At 51.4% G+C, this 15442-nt stretch overlaps 1 protein-coding gene across 1 annotated transcript in view; it reads left to right on the forward strand.

Moving 5' to 3' along the window:
• Cnnm3 (cyclin and CBS domain divalent metal cation transport mediator 3) overlaps window positions 1-14222 on the forward strand; it is a 16973-nt gene extending 2751 nt beyond the window's left edge. The window contains exons 2-8 of the mRNA XM_037199564.1: window positions 5616-5759; window positions 6882-7028; window positions 7354-7523; window positions 7680-7776; window positions 8121-8254; window positions 8626-8764; window positions 12146-14222. Coding sequence (XP_037055459.1) covers window positions 5616-5759; window positions 6882-7028; window positions 7354-7523; window positions 7680-7776; window positions 8121-8254; window positions 8626-8764; window positions 12146-12210 — 896 coding nt within the window. The 3' untranslated portion in view covers window positions 12211-14222. The remainder of the gene's footprint in view (window positions 1-5615; window positions 5760-6881; window positions 7029-7353; window positions 7524-7679; window positions 7777-8120; window positions 8255-8625; window positions 8765-12145) is intronic.
• The last annotated feature ends 1220 nt before the right edge of the window (window positions 14223-15442 follow it).

Raw genomic sequence — 15442 nt, forward strand, 5'->3', positions numbered from 1 at the left:
TGCCTAACATACACAAAGCTCTGAGTCACCACGTAAACCCAGGTAGGTAGTGGCCTACCTACTTAGAAAGATGGAAGCCAGTCTGGGCTAAAGATTCTGTCTCAAAGCTAAATGAATGAATAAAAGCCTCCCGCGGTCCCTCTCCCCGCATTTGGCAGCAAGCATGTCTACTTGGCTCTAACCCCAGAGGTTTCTTTGTCCTGAGCCGTCCGTCTCTGTGCACTTGGGTTTCCAAGCTCACCCAGATTCTTGGGTAGTAACTAAAAGGATGTCAAAAGGATAGGGTAACTGGAAATGGTTATCTTCGCCTCTTTAACATTAAATTAGCAGGACCTGTGATGTTTCCTGGCCCTTCCAGGTTGCAGGACAAGGAAGGCACTCAAATACTTTTCTACAGGTACTGAGAAAACTTTCATTTAATGTCGTTGAAAGCAACATCATGAATAATTTAATTTCCCTTCCTGGCTTTTTTCCCCCCGTAAAGTTTTTTTTTTTCTTGAGATTTTTATTTTTATGTGTATTTTTATTTTTTGCATGTATTATATCTGTGTACCACGTGCATGCAGTTCCTCCGGAAGCCAGAAGAGGGGGAGGGGTTCCTTGGGACTGGAGTTGCAGACAGTTGCTAGCCGTCCTGTAGGTGCTGGGAACTGAATCCTGGGTCCTCCAATGCTCTTAAGAGCCCAGCCAGCTCTCCATCTTCCTCCCTTTTGTTTAAATTGTTTTTTCAGGGAATGCAAGTGCTCTTCCCCTAAGCCACACCCCCCATTTCTATTTCCATGCTCCCCCTTTTCACCTAAGGTCTCTGGGATTCTCCCTTAACTCTACATTTTTCACCAACTCCTTTCACTGGTTTGTTGAAGCAGCTTTTTAATTTTTTTTTTTTTTTTAAGATTTACTTATGTGTAGGTGAGTGTTTTGCGTGTCTGATGCCTGAGAAGGTTGGAAGAGGGCATTGGATCCCCCTGGAACTGGAGTTATGGATGGTTGTGAGGCATTATATGAGTGCTGGGAACTGAACCCATATGGTGCCTCACCATAGGTGACCTGAACCCAGGTCCCATCTATTAAGGTTGATAGTAAAAACCATGAGGCTCTCCAAATGTTAACATGTGGATTCCTAGCGGCATTGGTGGCTCACACCTTTAATCCCAGCACTTGGGGAAGGCAGAGGCCGATGGATCTCTGAGTTTGAGAACAGTTAGGGCTACACAGAGAAATCGGGGGGGGGGGGCAGCAAAAACAACAATCAAAATAATGTGGGTTTCTCTATAGCGCTCTACCCTCACCCTTGGGGTGCTTTCCAGAGCCTGGGTGTTCCTTGCCCACCAGATACCCTTCCTTGGAGGGTAGGGGTGGATGTGCACCAGGGCTCTAGGTGGAGTAGGCTGCATGATGAGAAGTGGCGGATGGAGCAAAACCCCTTGAACTGGCAAATCTCCTGGCCCCGGGTCCACTCAGCCCCTGGACCGTCAGTACGAGAGGCAGCTCTCGGCAATGAGCACACAACTTTTGTATTGAGTGCAGCGTGTGCCAGACTCTGACGGGCGCTCTGCATGCCAGTCTCCCTTTGTCTTTGCGGGAGACCTGTGTGTAGATCATGAATGGCTGAGTGGGAGGCTTGAACGAGCATCTCTGACTGGCCTGTTGGAGGACCTCGCAGATGTGTCCTGGCTTTTTCCTAGAACTCGGTCCTGCAGCCTCTTTATAGGGAGGGTAGGGTCCATCTGGGCTGCGGTCACCCAGAAGCAAGGCATTTCTCATGGTGTGGGAGGCAGCCATCAGGGTTCTGTCCTGTCCCCGCCTGCTTTGAGTTCCCAGGTTGTAGGAAGATTGCTGAGTCGATCTTGCTCTGTTCGTTTATCAAAGACGAGAGACTTCGGTCTGGCCTGCTTGTGAGTCTCGTGACTGTCATTCCTGAGATAGTGTTTGTCAGCTCCAGGTGAATTAGCCTTTCGGGCGAACCTGGAAGTATAAGGCCCCATTTCTTCCAGAGTAGTCACAAGCCCTCCTTTTAGGAGGGTCATATAGAGGCCACCATTGTCCCTCCGATGTCCCAAACTCTCGTTGCTAAGGTCTTTACATTGTTCACACACATCAAGGACAGTGGCATATGCCTTGCCAGAGCAAGTAAGTTCTGGTTGACCTGTCAGTGGGAAAGTAACGTCCCAGCTGAGGACAGAGGCAGGAGGATTGTGAATTTGAAGCCATGTGGGATGGGGGGAGAGAGGTGGGCAAGGAAGTGTTCACTGTAGTGTCCCATTCCGGCTGGACCTGTGCTTTGATGTTCACATGCTGTCAGTGTCACAGATTTGGGACAGTGGAGGTGTAAGGGTTGTCCCTGTCTGGATAGAACTGAATTTAAGCTTTAGGAATTGGTAATGATGTTAAGGATGAGGTTGATGAGAGCTGTTTTTCATTTAGTTAAAATGTTCACAGAGGTGGGGCTGGAGAGATGGCTCAGCAGTTAAGAGCATTGACTGCCCTTCCAAAGGACCTGGGTTCACTTCCCAGCACCCACATGACAGCTCACAACTGTCTGTAACTCCAGTTCCAAGGGATCTGACCCTCACACAGACATATACGTGCAGGTAAAACACCAACGCTCATAAAATAGAAATAAATATATTTTAAGAAAATGTTCACAGAAGCAAGATGAGTAGAGTGCTTGTTTGTGTATTGCATTATGGACATGGCTTTGATCAACAGGGCTATGAGCCAGGAGCAGCACTGTGTGGGTGGTTTTGTTTTTTGAGGCAGGGTCTCACTATGTAGCTTTGGCTGGCCTTGAACTCAGATCCGCCTGCTTCTGCCACCCCAGTGCTCAGACTAAAGAGCAGGGTGTGTCCTACACCCAGATTGTCTTGAGTGTTTTTACTGATCAGTGGCTGATGTGGACAACAATGGTGTGGGGACCCAGGTAATGTGCCACATTTGCCTGAGGAGGTGACCAGGGAGGCATTAGGAGGTAGACATTTGCTGCTTGGCTAGGGCTGGGGAGCCAGAAGTCGTTCGTATTGGAGCCTAGGTGTCTTCCTGTATGATACAGTATTGGCTTCCTTAAGGGCTGGAGCCGGGAGCAGGTGAGTGTTTCCTTACATTGGAATTTGTGTTCCAAGGAGCAGATTCCTAGCAGGCCGCTGATAGGAACCGCAAACAAAAGACTGAAGAGGAGGTGAAGATCTGAATATCAGTGTAGAAGTAATCTATCTCCTGAGCTACAGGAGTGGTACAGAGAGCCTGAGCCCTGGGGAGCACAAAGCATGCAGGAGGAGGGGCCTGGAAAAGATGCCAAAAACAGGCTGGACCACAGAAGTAAGAGGAACCAGAAGTTTAGAGAGTCCTGAGAGCTAAGAGAACAGACCACCTTCTAAGAGAGGTCAGCAGTCAGGATGACTTAGGCTTTTTTCCTCCAAGTGCTAGGGAAGGAACCCAGAGCCATGTACATATTAGTCAAGCACTCTGCCACTGAGTTTTTGCCCTTGGTCTGTGGGTCTGGGGCTGAGGAGTAACTGGGAGAATGAATGGGGATGGCCTTCATTCGCCATGTCCTGTCCAGTGGGGACAAACAGTCCCTCCAAGCTCTCTGTCTTACGTATTCCTATGGCCAAGGACTTCTCCCATTATTGAACCATCCTGATGCAACAGGTTCCAGAATCGTGAGTCTTTTTCAGAGAACTTTGAGAGCACAAGAGAAGTTAATTCTTTCTGTTAGGGGCATGTCAGAGGGACTCACTCTTGGGAGGAGGGAGCCGCATTGAGGCTTCCCTGCTCTGAGTGGCCTTTTAGAGCCCAGGCTTGGGGTTTGAGGACCCCAAACTTGCCTGTTGCACTCTTGACCCTCCCCGCTTGGCCTCACAGGTTTGTGTTCCACAGCAGAGCAGCCCTGTGGAAATGGCACCTGCCTGCTAGCTTGAGCCGGTTCCAGCGCTATCGCCAAGGATCGGAAGGAGTTTAGAAATGTGGCACTTTGACCCAGTGTCTCTGACTCAGTAGACTGAGCAGTTGTTGGGGGTACCTGGCCTTTTCCTCCTGGGAGGCTTTAATCTTTTCCTGGGGCATTTAGAGCCTCCTGAAGAAAGAGGCCTTATTTGGTAAATATTTCATGATTCGTGAAAAGGCCTGGGCATTTTCTCCAAAATATCCTGGGAGCACATAGCCCTCATGTAGGTCTGGACCATTCTTCTCACTAGTAATAGGCATGTGTGTTCTCATTGCCTTGCCTCAGACCTGCCTGTCTCCATCCTGTAACCCTGTAGCCCACCTATGACTCTAGAGCCTTTGAGTGGACCCTCTTCGGGGTTGTGGTATGCTGCAAGTGTTAAGCACATATACACCAGGTTTCAGGGGTGTGTTGTAAAATGTAAAAAGAGGTGTAAAGTATATATTGTGTTTTTGTGTTGGTTACACGTTGAAATGATACTTTAGCTATATTGGATATCATATAGTGTTAAAATGTTAACTAAAAGATTTTAAATTATATACATAGCTTGTACTCTGTCTTTCAAATAGATATAATGTTTTATGGGTGGAAAATACTTATATAACCCCAAGTAAATATCTGAAGTCTCCCCAACATTTGCCAACCCTGTAAGAGTTGGTTTTTTTTTTCAAGCTTTTCTGTCCTTACTAAATCAGCCAAATAGGAAATTGAATGAGAAAGGCACAGGAGCAAGGTGGCATGTGCCAGCTCTGGCTCTTCCTCTTGACATACTACGGATTCTAAATGCCCACCCTTACTTAGCCCCATCCTCTGGAAGACCCCTGAAGGGCAGCTCTCAGAAGTGGGAGAACCTGCTGAGGATGCATGTCTGTCCTCTTCGCAATAGAGAGGCAAGAGGGTCACAAAGCCCAGGCCAACCTGGATTGTTAGTGAGACTTTCTCAAGAAACAAAAGAGAACTAAGTACAGTGTTGTACACTTGATCTTGATACTCCTGAGACTGAGGCAGGAGCATTGTGATTGCCAGGCCAACATAGGCTACAGTAATGAAACCCTGTCTCTCTCTCTCTCTCTCTCTCTCTCTCTCTCTCTCTCTCTCTCTTTTTTTTTTTTTTCCCCGAGACAGTGTTTCTCTGTGTAGCTTTGTGTCTTTCCTGGAACTCACTTTGTAGCCCAGGCTGGCCTCAAACTCACAGAGATCCACCTGCCTCTGCCTCCCTAGTGCTGGGACTAAATGCGTGCGCCGCCGCCACCACCACCACCCGACTTGAAACTCTGTTTTAAAAATAAAATCAGGTAGATGAATAGAAAAATAAAATAAAATCAGCCCAGGTGGTAGTGGCGCACTCCTTTAATCCCAGTACTCGGGAGGCAGACAGACAGGCGGATCTCTATGAGTTTGAGGATCGCCTGGTCACCAGGATAGCTAGGGCTACACAGAGAAACCCTGTCTCAAAAAACCCAAGTGGAGGGGGCAGTAAAAAGAGGTCTGAGGATAAGTTCAGGAGGGGGTAGCATGCTTGTGTAGCAGGTGTGAGGGAGGCCCTTGTGTGCCTTGCTAGTGTGCCGAGGAAAGGGAGTGGTGTGGCCAGTATACAAGCATCTTCTGTCCTTTGGTGCGAGGAAACCTGGGAGGTCCCTACAGACCGCAAATAAGTGTCCCCGTTCTACAGGGAAGTCGCACCTGGCCATTGTTCAGAAGGTGAACAACGAAGGTGAAGGTGACCCCTTCTACGAGGTGCTGGGCTTGGTCACGCTGGAGGACGTCATCGAGGAGATCATCAGGTCTGAGATCTTGGATGAGTCTGAAGACTACCGTGAGTCTGACTGTTGTTCTCTAACTCACAGCCCTTCCTGCAGCCTCTGGAGCATCTGCGTCAGAGGCCAGTGGGCCTTCATGCTGCTGAATGGTGTCTAGGGCTCCAGCCAGACCTCATCTTCCCTGCTGTGGTGTGGGCCAGTGTTGCCCTCCACACAAGCCATGCAGACCATCCATCCCATTGTTGACTTTCGGGGCCCCTGTGTGAGCTGAGGGCTTTGTAAGAGCCCTCCATCACTGGAAGGAAGTGTCTGCCCTTGACGGGCCCGGGTCTTTCTGCTGCTTTTGCTGGCCCACATTCTTTTGTGCACAGCTCCTCGATGTATTCTTTGAATTGGATGCGAGGCTCCGGAGCAGAGTATTTGTCCGGCTCGAATGGAGCTGAGTTTGGTCACCTGCACCACACAGGTTAAAAAAAAAAAAAAAATCCACATGCCTTTAATCCCAGCCAGGCAGAGGCAGGTAGACCTCTGAGTTCTTGGCCAACAGAGGATATGTAGTAGGTAGACCCTGTCTCCAAAAAAAAAGGAAAGAAAGAAAAAAAAAAAAAAACAACAACAACAAAAAAACATTCTTGACCAGCTACTGAGCAGGTCTTCTGTAGCAGACAGCCGTGAGACCTTTGATTGTGTCTTCCTCTTCCTTCGATGGCCACCTCCGTGGGGCAGACACAGAGCCCACACTTGATGGCTGGGGCCTCACGTGGCTTATGGGACCCCGCACTGCCGTGTCTGTGTCCTCACTTCTGTTCCTGGGCCAGTGGAGGGAGGGTCACCAGGGTAGCTGCTGCCATCTGCCGTGGGTGATCTTCAGGCACTTGTACCTGAAGGGGGTCTCTACAGCGGTGTTCTCTTCTGCAGGAGAGCCAGACTCCCTCTGGGCATGGCTGGAAATGCATGTGGGCTGTTGCCTCCTCCATCCTAGGCACTGGGATTATCGTGCGGCGGGCGTGGCAGCCGAGTGTCTCGTAGGGAGCAGTGCCAAGGACGCTTCCTTGGGGATCCCCCTAAGATCCCCGGACCTTGGGGGGGAAGGAGTGGGTGACAGGGCCGTTTGCTCTGTTTGTGGTCGTAATTGGGTACTGATAGCCACCCATGCCATCTTTTCGCTGCCTCTACAGACACCAAGGTGAGGAAAAAGACTGTTGCCCTGAGCACCCCTCTCAAGCGGAAGGAGGAATTCTCCTTATTCAAGGTGCCTGATGATGGACATAAAGTAAAAATCTCGCCTCAGCTGCTCCTGGCCACCCAGCGCTTCCTTTCCCGAGGTGAGGGTGAAGGGTGGTCCTTGCCCCTGGTCTCACCACCCAGAGGGTCAAGAAACCACCCAGGCCAGACACCAGCTTGGCTCCTAGTGAGCCGGAGGCTCCCGAAGAGCATCTGCTGCCCTCTGCAGAGCTAGTGGGTGTCTCCTGCTAAGACGTGTTCTGGGCACTTCACCTGGCCCGTGTGGTGTGCCCTGCTTGGCTCTCTTGTGTGGATTGCCGCAGCCCAGGGACCACTGGGAGAGCCCAGGCGGCAGCAGGAGGCAGGTGTGATGACAGGCCACTTGGGCCCCAGTGGACACTGTCCCTTTCTCCCACCGCGGGCCAGAGGTGGATGTGTTCAGCCCCTTGCGAATCTCCGAGAAAGTCTTGCTGTATCTGCTGAAGCATCCCAGTGTCAACCAGGAGGTGAAGTTTGATGAGAACAACCGCCTGGCCGCACACCATTACTTGTACCAGCGCAGCCAGCCGGTGGACTACTTCATTCTCATCCTGCAGGTAACCACGGCTGCCCAGACCCGAAGCCTCCCACGTCCTCAGACCTGGAGAGCGAGCTGTCCACACAGCCACCCTCCATAAACACCTGGGGCTGAGGTTCCTCCTGTCCTCTCGTGATGGGAGAGATGACTTGTCCGCTTCTGTCCCCCTCCCCAGGGCAGGGTCGAGGTGGAGATTGGAAAAGAGGGCCTGAGGTTCGAGAATGGGGCCTTCACATACTATGGAGTGTCCGCCCTGGCAGCTCCGTCTTCAGGTAAGCCAGGGCCCCTCTGGGGGTTGTGGTCACGGTGGGCAGAGCTGCCCCTGACGCTCGGGATGCTGCGGAAGGTCTAAGTGCCCGGGACGCTGGCGTCCCTGGAGCCCGTGTCTCTGTCCCCCGAGGGGCTTCCTGTCTAGGCAGTGTAGGGGGCGGAGCGGCACTTCGGCCTTGTCGACCTTGGTAGCCACTGGATCCCCGCAAACGTTCCAGGGTGGCTCCGTCGTGGTCTTCCACGTTCCCACCCACCCCTCCCTCCCCAAGGCCACTTGGAGGGCAGGCGCTAGGGGCTGTGTGCTCGTCCCACTGCCTCCCGCCATCTCTGGTTATTTCCTCCATAGCTCGCCAGTCCCCCGTGTCTTCACGCCAGCTCATCCGCCACGACCCGCAGCCTGAGCCACCCGAGGGTGCCCGCCCCTCCGCATACTGTCCTGACTACACCGTGAGGGCCCTCTCTGACCTGCAGCTCATTAAGGTGACTTTGGGCTGCGCGTTGGCGCTGCTTTAACTGGCTTTGTGCTCCCGAGGGGCCTAGTCCAGCTGGTCACTGTGAAAAGATGGAGAGTGAGCCCAGCCCAGGAAGACAGGCTCACCTCCTGAATGGTGGGACCTCGCCTTCTTCCTGGACTGCTGGAGTCTGCACCTCTCTGGAGGCCTTGTGCCTGATCTCCATTGTAGATCTTAAAATCACTTGGCCATAAAAGAAAAGCATGTGGCTCGAAGGCTTTCTGCCCTCGGCTGGTTTGAAGTCCCGCCTGTCTCGTGCAGGTCAGAGGGTGGGAGCTCTGCTGTCCGTGTCTCGGGGTTGCCCCTGCTGGGTAATTTCTCCATTCTCTTGTCCTCTAGATCACACGGTTGCAGTACCTTAATGCACTCCTGGCCTCCCGAGCCCAGAGCTTGCCTCCATCCCCAGAGAATGCTGAGCTCCAGGCCATCCCAGGCAGCCAGACCAGGCTGCTTGGTGACAAGTCCACTGAGACAGCAGGTAAGCCCCCCCCCATGGTACAGCCTGCAGTGCTGGGGCCCAGGGGCCACAGGAAACCCTGCCACTGCGTGCTGCGTGTGCGCTCTCCTCCCCGTCTGTACCCTCCTGTTTCTCTGCCCATCCTTCCCACTGTTTGCAGTAGCTTGGATCACACGGCCAGCTGGTACTCAGAGTAGAGCAGACGGCCTTTTCTGTCCGTGGCCTCTTAGAGATGGCTTAGTTAGTTCTCGATAAGTTGGGGGATGTTCAGGGTAGAAACTCTCAGGCCACTTAAGATCAGGGTTAGGTCACTTAAAGAGTCAAGATTGGGCTTTTCCTTGGCGCTGGCTCAGAGGAGCACTTGGTGTGGAGCTGGGTCAGCACACGTTGATAGTGAGGTTGTACGGAACCGGAAGCAGAAACACGCTTGGGTGGGGGCAGTCTGCGTTATGGGTAGGCTCTGGGCTGCCTCACAGAGTCTGCGGTTTGGGCGGTGAAGACCAGGGGTTTCTGTGGTTTCTTGGGTTGATTGGTCCTTGGATAAGGCTCAGGAATGCCAAGCTGAGCTTCAGAAGCAGCTCTGGATGGCATGCCGGCTGCTGCCTTGCTCCACTCGGCCGCCCCAGGGAGCCAAGTTCCTCCTGGGCATTTACTTTGCAGGCATGCTTAGAGCTGACCCCGTCTTCCCTGGCGAAGCTGCCCACCATCCTGAGAGGTGGGAATTGCTGGGCTTGTCCGATAGATGAGGAATGGAGTTTGAGGGCCCGTAGCTAGACAGCCTCTCGGGAACACAGGGCCGTGGTCACTGAGACCCACACTTGATACCACAAACATGTTTTTACAGTAGAAATGGCTTTTTTAAATCAAGAGGTGACAGAAAGTACTAAGGACAGAAACCCTTGACCCTGAGCCGTGGTGATGGCTCAGCTCCTGTGGTCTCTGCTCTGGCTCCAGGCATTACTAGGGGACAGCTGAGGCATGCCTTGTAGGAACGTCAGTTTCAGAAAGGTGTTTTTTCACCGTGTTCACATGGGGGTGACAGTGTTCACCGTGGCCTTTTGTGGAATACCCCAGAACAGAAGTTCACCAGGCCACATCAGCCTTACCAAGACTCGTTTTTAAAGCCTGAGTGTCTTCTGGCTCCAGCCACTGCTCAGACTGCAGGGGCTGTATTCAAGGTACAGACGTGAGCCAAGAATGGCAGTTCTCCTTGGAGCGAGTCTTCCGTCAGGGATTTTCCCCTCCTTCCTCCCTCTGCCTCCCCCCTCTGTCCCCGGCCCCTTTGCGCCCTCCTTTCCTTTCCTTTCCCTGCTTTTCTTCCCTTTCTTTCCAAGTGCTGGGGGCGCGGGGGGGGGGGGTATTGAACTTACAGGCTTGCACACACTAGGCAAGCATTCTTCCATTTGAGCTATACCTCTGGTCCCTGGAGAAGCTGGAGAAGTTTTCATCCTCTTGACTTGGCCCGCTCTCTGGGCTGCCTTATAAAAAGAGTGAGTCGCAGTGGCTTGTGGGTCATTTCTTCCTTACAATGCTTTATCCGCCCTGTTTGCCAGTTTTTACCTAGGTGACCTGATGTGTGCCCCAATGAGGTTTGCCTGACTCTGGGGTCTCCCTGGGTTTGTCCCTGTCCCCGAAGAGTTTAGTGTTACTACACAGTGCTGGTTTTGGTGGGCCACTGTTTAAACGGTTCAGGAAGACTCCGTCCCTGGGGATTTGGGCGCTGAATCCCTGGCAGGAGAGTGCTCTTGTTGAAATGTTTGGAATGTACAAGAATTTTAAATGGCCTGCGTCAGGGATTGGGTCGGGTGGTGGCAGTGTTGGCGCACACCTTTTATCCCAGCACTCAGGAGCCAGAGGCAGGTGGATCTCTGAGTTCAAGGCCAGCCTGGTCTATGTAGTGAGTTCTAGGACAGCCAGGGACTACACAGAGAAACCCTGTCTCAAAAACAAACAAACCTGCATCAGGGACCAGCCACCTATGGTGTGGGAACCTGATTCAGCCAGGTTCCAGAGTTTATAAAGGAGGTTTTATTAGAGTCTGGCTGCTCTGAGTGGCAGCGGGGACAGGGCAGGTGACTTGGCCCGTTCCTGAAAGTCTGATCCTGGACTCGTGACCCATGCAGCCCTGTGATGGGTGCCGTCCCCCTGCGGTCCCCAGCGTCCCCTGTGTAGCCCAGAGCCCTCCCCAGCCTTCCGCGTGGTGCTGGGGAGCTGAGGCCCACGGCCACTCAACGGCGTGTCCTCTTCTCTCTTCTCTCCGCTCTCTTCTTCAGCCTTCCCAGTAGACCTTTCCCTCTTTGGCACATTTGGAAACTGCAGTTGATAAATGACTGTGGACTAGTGAGCGTTTTTTGTTTTAAGAAAACACCAAGGTAAATATCTGTTTCCTTTTTTCTTGGATTTACTTTTCCCATCCTTTAGCTGTTGGCCGGCACCGCAGACCGCTTCCCCCAGGCTGGGGTGCATTTCCCTTGGTGGGGGAGTTGGGAGGGGTGCTGTATTTTCTTTTTCTAGTACCCACTTTCTCTAGAACACAAGGGGTCATGGCACACGTGGTTAGTCCTGGAACATACGGCTGCTTCCTTGTAGCACAGGGGCGCTTTATCATCTATGGAAGTTTCTTTTTGCCCAGCATAGCAGCCTGAGCCCCTGGAGTCAGAAATCCATAGCACCCCCTAGGTACCATGGCTCACACCTAGAATCTCAGCCCTCCAGGGGACGAGGCAGAAGATCTAACTGCCTTGAGTTTGAGGTCACTCCACACTGCATGGTGAACTCTGAGCCAGCCAGCAAGACTTTGTCTCAAAACCAAATAGGGGCTGGCGGTATGGCTCTGTGGGTAAAGGCGCTTGCCGCCAAGCCGGTGACCCACGTTCAGTCCCCAGAACCTGTGTGGTGGAAGGTAAGAACCGAGTCCCACAGGTTGTCCCCTGACCTCCATACACGTCATGACACGTGCATCCCCTCACACGTTTATACGTACACACCAAGGTAAATGTCAGAAGAGCTGACTGACTGACTGTGAAGAATGAAAGAAAGACAATTAAGTTTCAAAGCCAGCTGTGGCGGTACACACCTGTAATTCTAGTTCTTGGGAGGTGTAGGTAGGAGGAGCTGACATTCAAGGTCACCCTGTCTCAACCCCTGCTGCCCCAAAGAAGTGGGGGAAGGGGCAGACCCACAAATCAATAACAAAAAAAAGTCATCTTTGTCCCTCATGGGTGGCATCAGTCCTTGGAGTGGGTTTCTCTCTTGACCATGTTCTTGACTGCTTTGATGGTTCCTGAGATGTCCCAGGGCCCATCTGTCCAGGCTGTCTTTGTCCTAAAGGTTCAGTATTTGGATTGCTAGAGCCTGCCCCTTGGCTACTGGGAATGCCATTCTCTTTTCCCCTCTCCTTAGGGTCCAACCACAGCAGACCTGACGTCCCAGTGGAGAAGAGCCCTGGGCAGAACCCAGGAGTGTAACTGCTTGCCAGGCAGCCCCGAGCTGGAAATGGACAAGCGTGTGGGGAGCTGGGGAGAGCCAAGCAGGAGCTTCATGCCGCCAGCCCGTCCCCCACTGATTCTGGCCACGTTTTAGATGGCCATTATAAGATGTGGGTCCCGGGCCTCCTGAATGCCAGAGCCTTCAGCTGGCCCCGCCTTCCCTTAGGAGATAGGACTGGCAGGGCAGTCCTCCAGAAGAAGCCTGTTTCTGGGGGGATGAAAGGAACAGCATCATCTCTAGTCCACAGGGCCTCGCCTCTCCCCCGATACCGTAATGGCACAGTGTCTGTACCTCCCTGAGCCAGGTGCCCTGTGGGTACAGTTACTGCCTTTACATGGTCTTGGCCTGTCGCACTTTGCTTTTGATTGGCCAACCCTCTGCTCTTGGCATCACTTTATGAGCAAACCAAGAGTGCTGGCTTTGGATGGAGAGTCAAGTCTGTGGCCCTGTCTGTACCTTTTTATTTCCCTTACAATGCCATATTTTGATTCATGTACCCCAGTTTTTTCCACGTGCCAAATCTAAAAGCACGATTCCCCAATAAGTCTGTGCCCTAGCTCTGCTCCCTCCTGTGGAGGGAGGTAGCTTCTCTGGCTCCTGAAGTCGTGAGCAGGCTGGCCCAGTGACACAGGGGCCTGCCCAGCATGGCTGAAAAGTCAGTGTTGAGGACCTGCCTTGTACTTTTGTCTTAAGCCTCCGGGGACATGTGTGGCTATAATGGGTAGAGAACAGCGATCAGGGAGGATTGTTTATAAACCTGGTACCTCCTTGTCACCTACTGAGAAGTCAAGGTTTTCTTGTATCTGAAGTATTTCAAATTGTGTGCCCTTTTCCGTCTCCAGGGCCCTTGTCTTCGAGATGCGGGGGTGGGAAAGCACAGGTTTCCTCGTCCAGTGTACCTACATTTTCCTTCCACAGTTTCAGCTCTGGGACCATAGACTGGGGTGGGGAGGGAGGATTTCTGGAACCTTCCTCAAAAGAATGTGGGTCCTGGTAAGTAAGACTTGCAGGCCAAGAGAACAGTGGTGTGCTTGCCAAGAAAGTATTCTCAAGGAATATGTGCTAAGAACAAACTCAGGTTGGAAGCAAATACTTTAAAAATCATCTCTCTCCAGAAAAGAATTCTGAATTTTGGCTGCAGAATCACCTGGCACATTAGAACCTTGGCTACCTGGGCCCTTCTGGGGCTTCTGATTTAGTCACCTTGAACACCAGGGTTAGGGTCTTGAAATGGTTTTAGATTCATAGAAGAGTTCCATATGCCCTTTACTCCACATCCCCTGGTGTTAACATGTTAAATAACCTTGTTACAGTTATCCAAATTAAAATGTTAACATTGGTGTCATATTATTTAACTGGAGGCTTGGTTTGGATGTTACTTTTTGTTTTTTTCTAGTAATGTCCTTTTCTGTTGCAGAATTCCAAGGCAGGATGCCAAAATGCACTTAGAGCTATTGTTTTCCTTTTTACCTAACTTTGTATTTTATAGTAATTGCAGATTCATAGAAAGTTGGAAAGATGCAGAGTCCGTACATCCTTTATCGGGCTTTCCTCGGTGGTCCTGTCTCACAAACTGTAATGTAGTCTCAAAGCCTGGACTGGTGCAGGTGGTACCTGGCGCCTGTGTAGACCTGAGTAACTGCTACCCAAGTCTAACCCACTGTCCTGTCACTACCAGGGTTCCCCCTGGACTGTCACTCAGAGCCACCTGCCCCGTCCCTAGGCCCTGGCAACCACTAGACTGTTCCTCATCTCTTTTATTTTGTCATTTCAAGAATGTCGTTTGAGGGGTTGTGTGGTGTGTGGCCGTTAGGGACTGACTCCTTCACTCAGCACAGTTCTCTGGGGACTGACCCGGCTCATCGTGCCAGCAGCTTGTCCCCTTTTCTTGCCAAGTGGTATTCCATGGTGTATTCACTGTCCTGTCAGAGGACGTCTGGGTCGTTTCCAGTTTTTGGCCTTTTCCAAATAAAGCTGCTATGAACATTCATGTGCCGATGTCGGTGTGAATATTGGTGTTGACTCTGGGGGAAGTGCCAGGAGTACAGTCGCTAGGTTGTTTATCTTTGAACCAGGCCTTTTGGAGTAGCTGTGTGCAAGCCTCAGTTCCTACATGAAGTGTAGGAATGATCCAGTTTCTCAGTCCTCCAAACGGTCATTGTTTTTACTTGAGCTATTTAGACAGGTGACCAACAGAACCACTGTGGTTCTCATCTGTTTTTCCTGGTGGAATCCAGCACTATAAGTAAGAATCTGTTCAGGTCTTCACCTTGGTGACGTGTCTATGTTCTCCGTCCATTCATTTGTCCCCCTCCCTTTTTTGTCTGAGAACTCCTCATTTGTTCAGATTCTAAAATCCTTTGTTGGATTTTGGGTTTGCAGAAATTTTGGTCTGTAGTGCTGTAGTCTAGTTCTGAAATGTGCCCCTAAGGCCTGTGTACTAAAGACTTCATCCCCTTGAAGTGAGTCCTGCGGTCATTGGGGCATGCCCTCACAGGGGCTGTTGGGGCCTCGGCGTCTTCCTGTCCTTTGCTCCCTGATGGCCCTGAGGTGAAGGCCTCTGCATGTGCTCCCTCCTTGTACTGTGCATGGCCGGAAGGACCAAGCACCCACAGACCCCTGTGAGCTCCCCGGCTCACTTGTGTGCTCACAGTCTCAGGGAACAAAGGTTTTTCATTTTGATTAAAGTCATTTTACCAAACTTTGTTTTGTGCTTTTAGTATATCTGACTGTTCTAGATCTCAGAAGTTGTCTAACTTTTCCCCTAGTAGTTTGAGTTTGTTCTACATGTAAGCTTGTTTTCCACTTTGAATTAATATTTCTATAAATAAGGCTTGGTTCACAGCTTTTTTTTAATTTATTCATGTGAGTGTTTTGTCTGCATGTATGTCTGTACATCACATACATGCTTAGTGCCTGCAGAGGCCACAAGGCATTGGCTCCTCCCTGGAACTGGAGTTATGGTTGTGATTCACCATGTGGGTGCTGAGAATCGAACTTGGGTCCTTTGGAAGAGCAGTTGGTGCTGGTGCTCTTCACTGCCCAGCCTTCTCTCCAGTCCCCACAGCTGGTCTTGGTGGCTTTGTAGGCCCAGGCTCAGGCTGGCCTCAAACTCAAAACCGCTTTCTCTGGCTTTTTCCCCCTCCTTCCTTCCATGTTTAACCTAAGGGTGTCTGTCCATTTGTTTAAAGGCATCTGTCCCTCCGTTGG

Source organism: Peromyscus leucopus, chromosome 16_21 (assembly GCF_004664715.2).
Source record: "Peromyscus leucopus breed LL Stock chromosome 16_21, UCI_PerLeu_2.1, whole genome shotgun sequence".
NCBI classification, from domain to species: Eukaryota; Metazoa; Chordata; class Mammalia; order Rodentia; family Cricetidae; genus Peromyscus; species Peromyscus leucopus.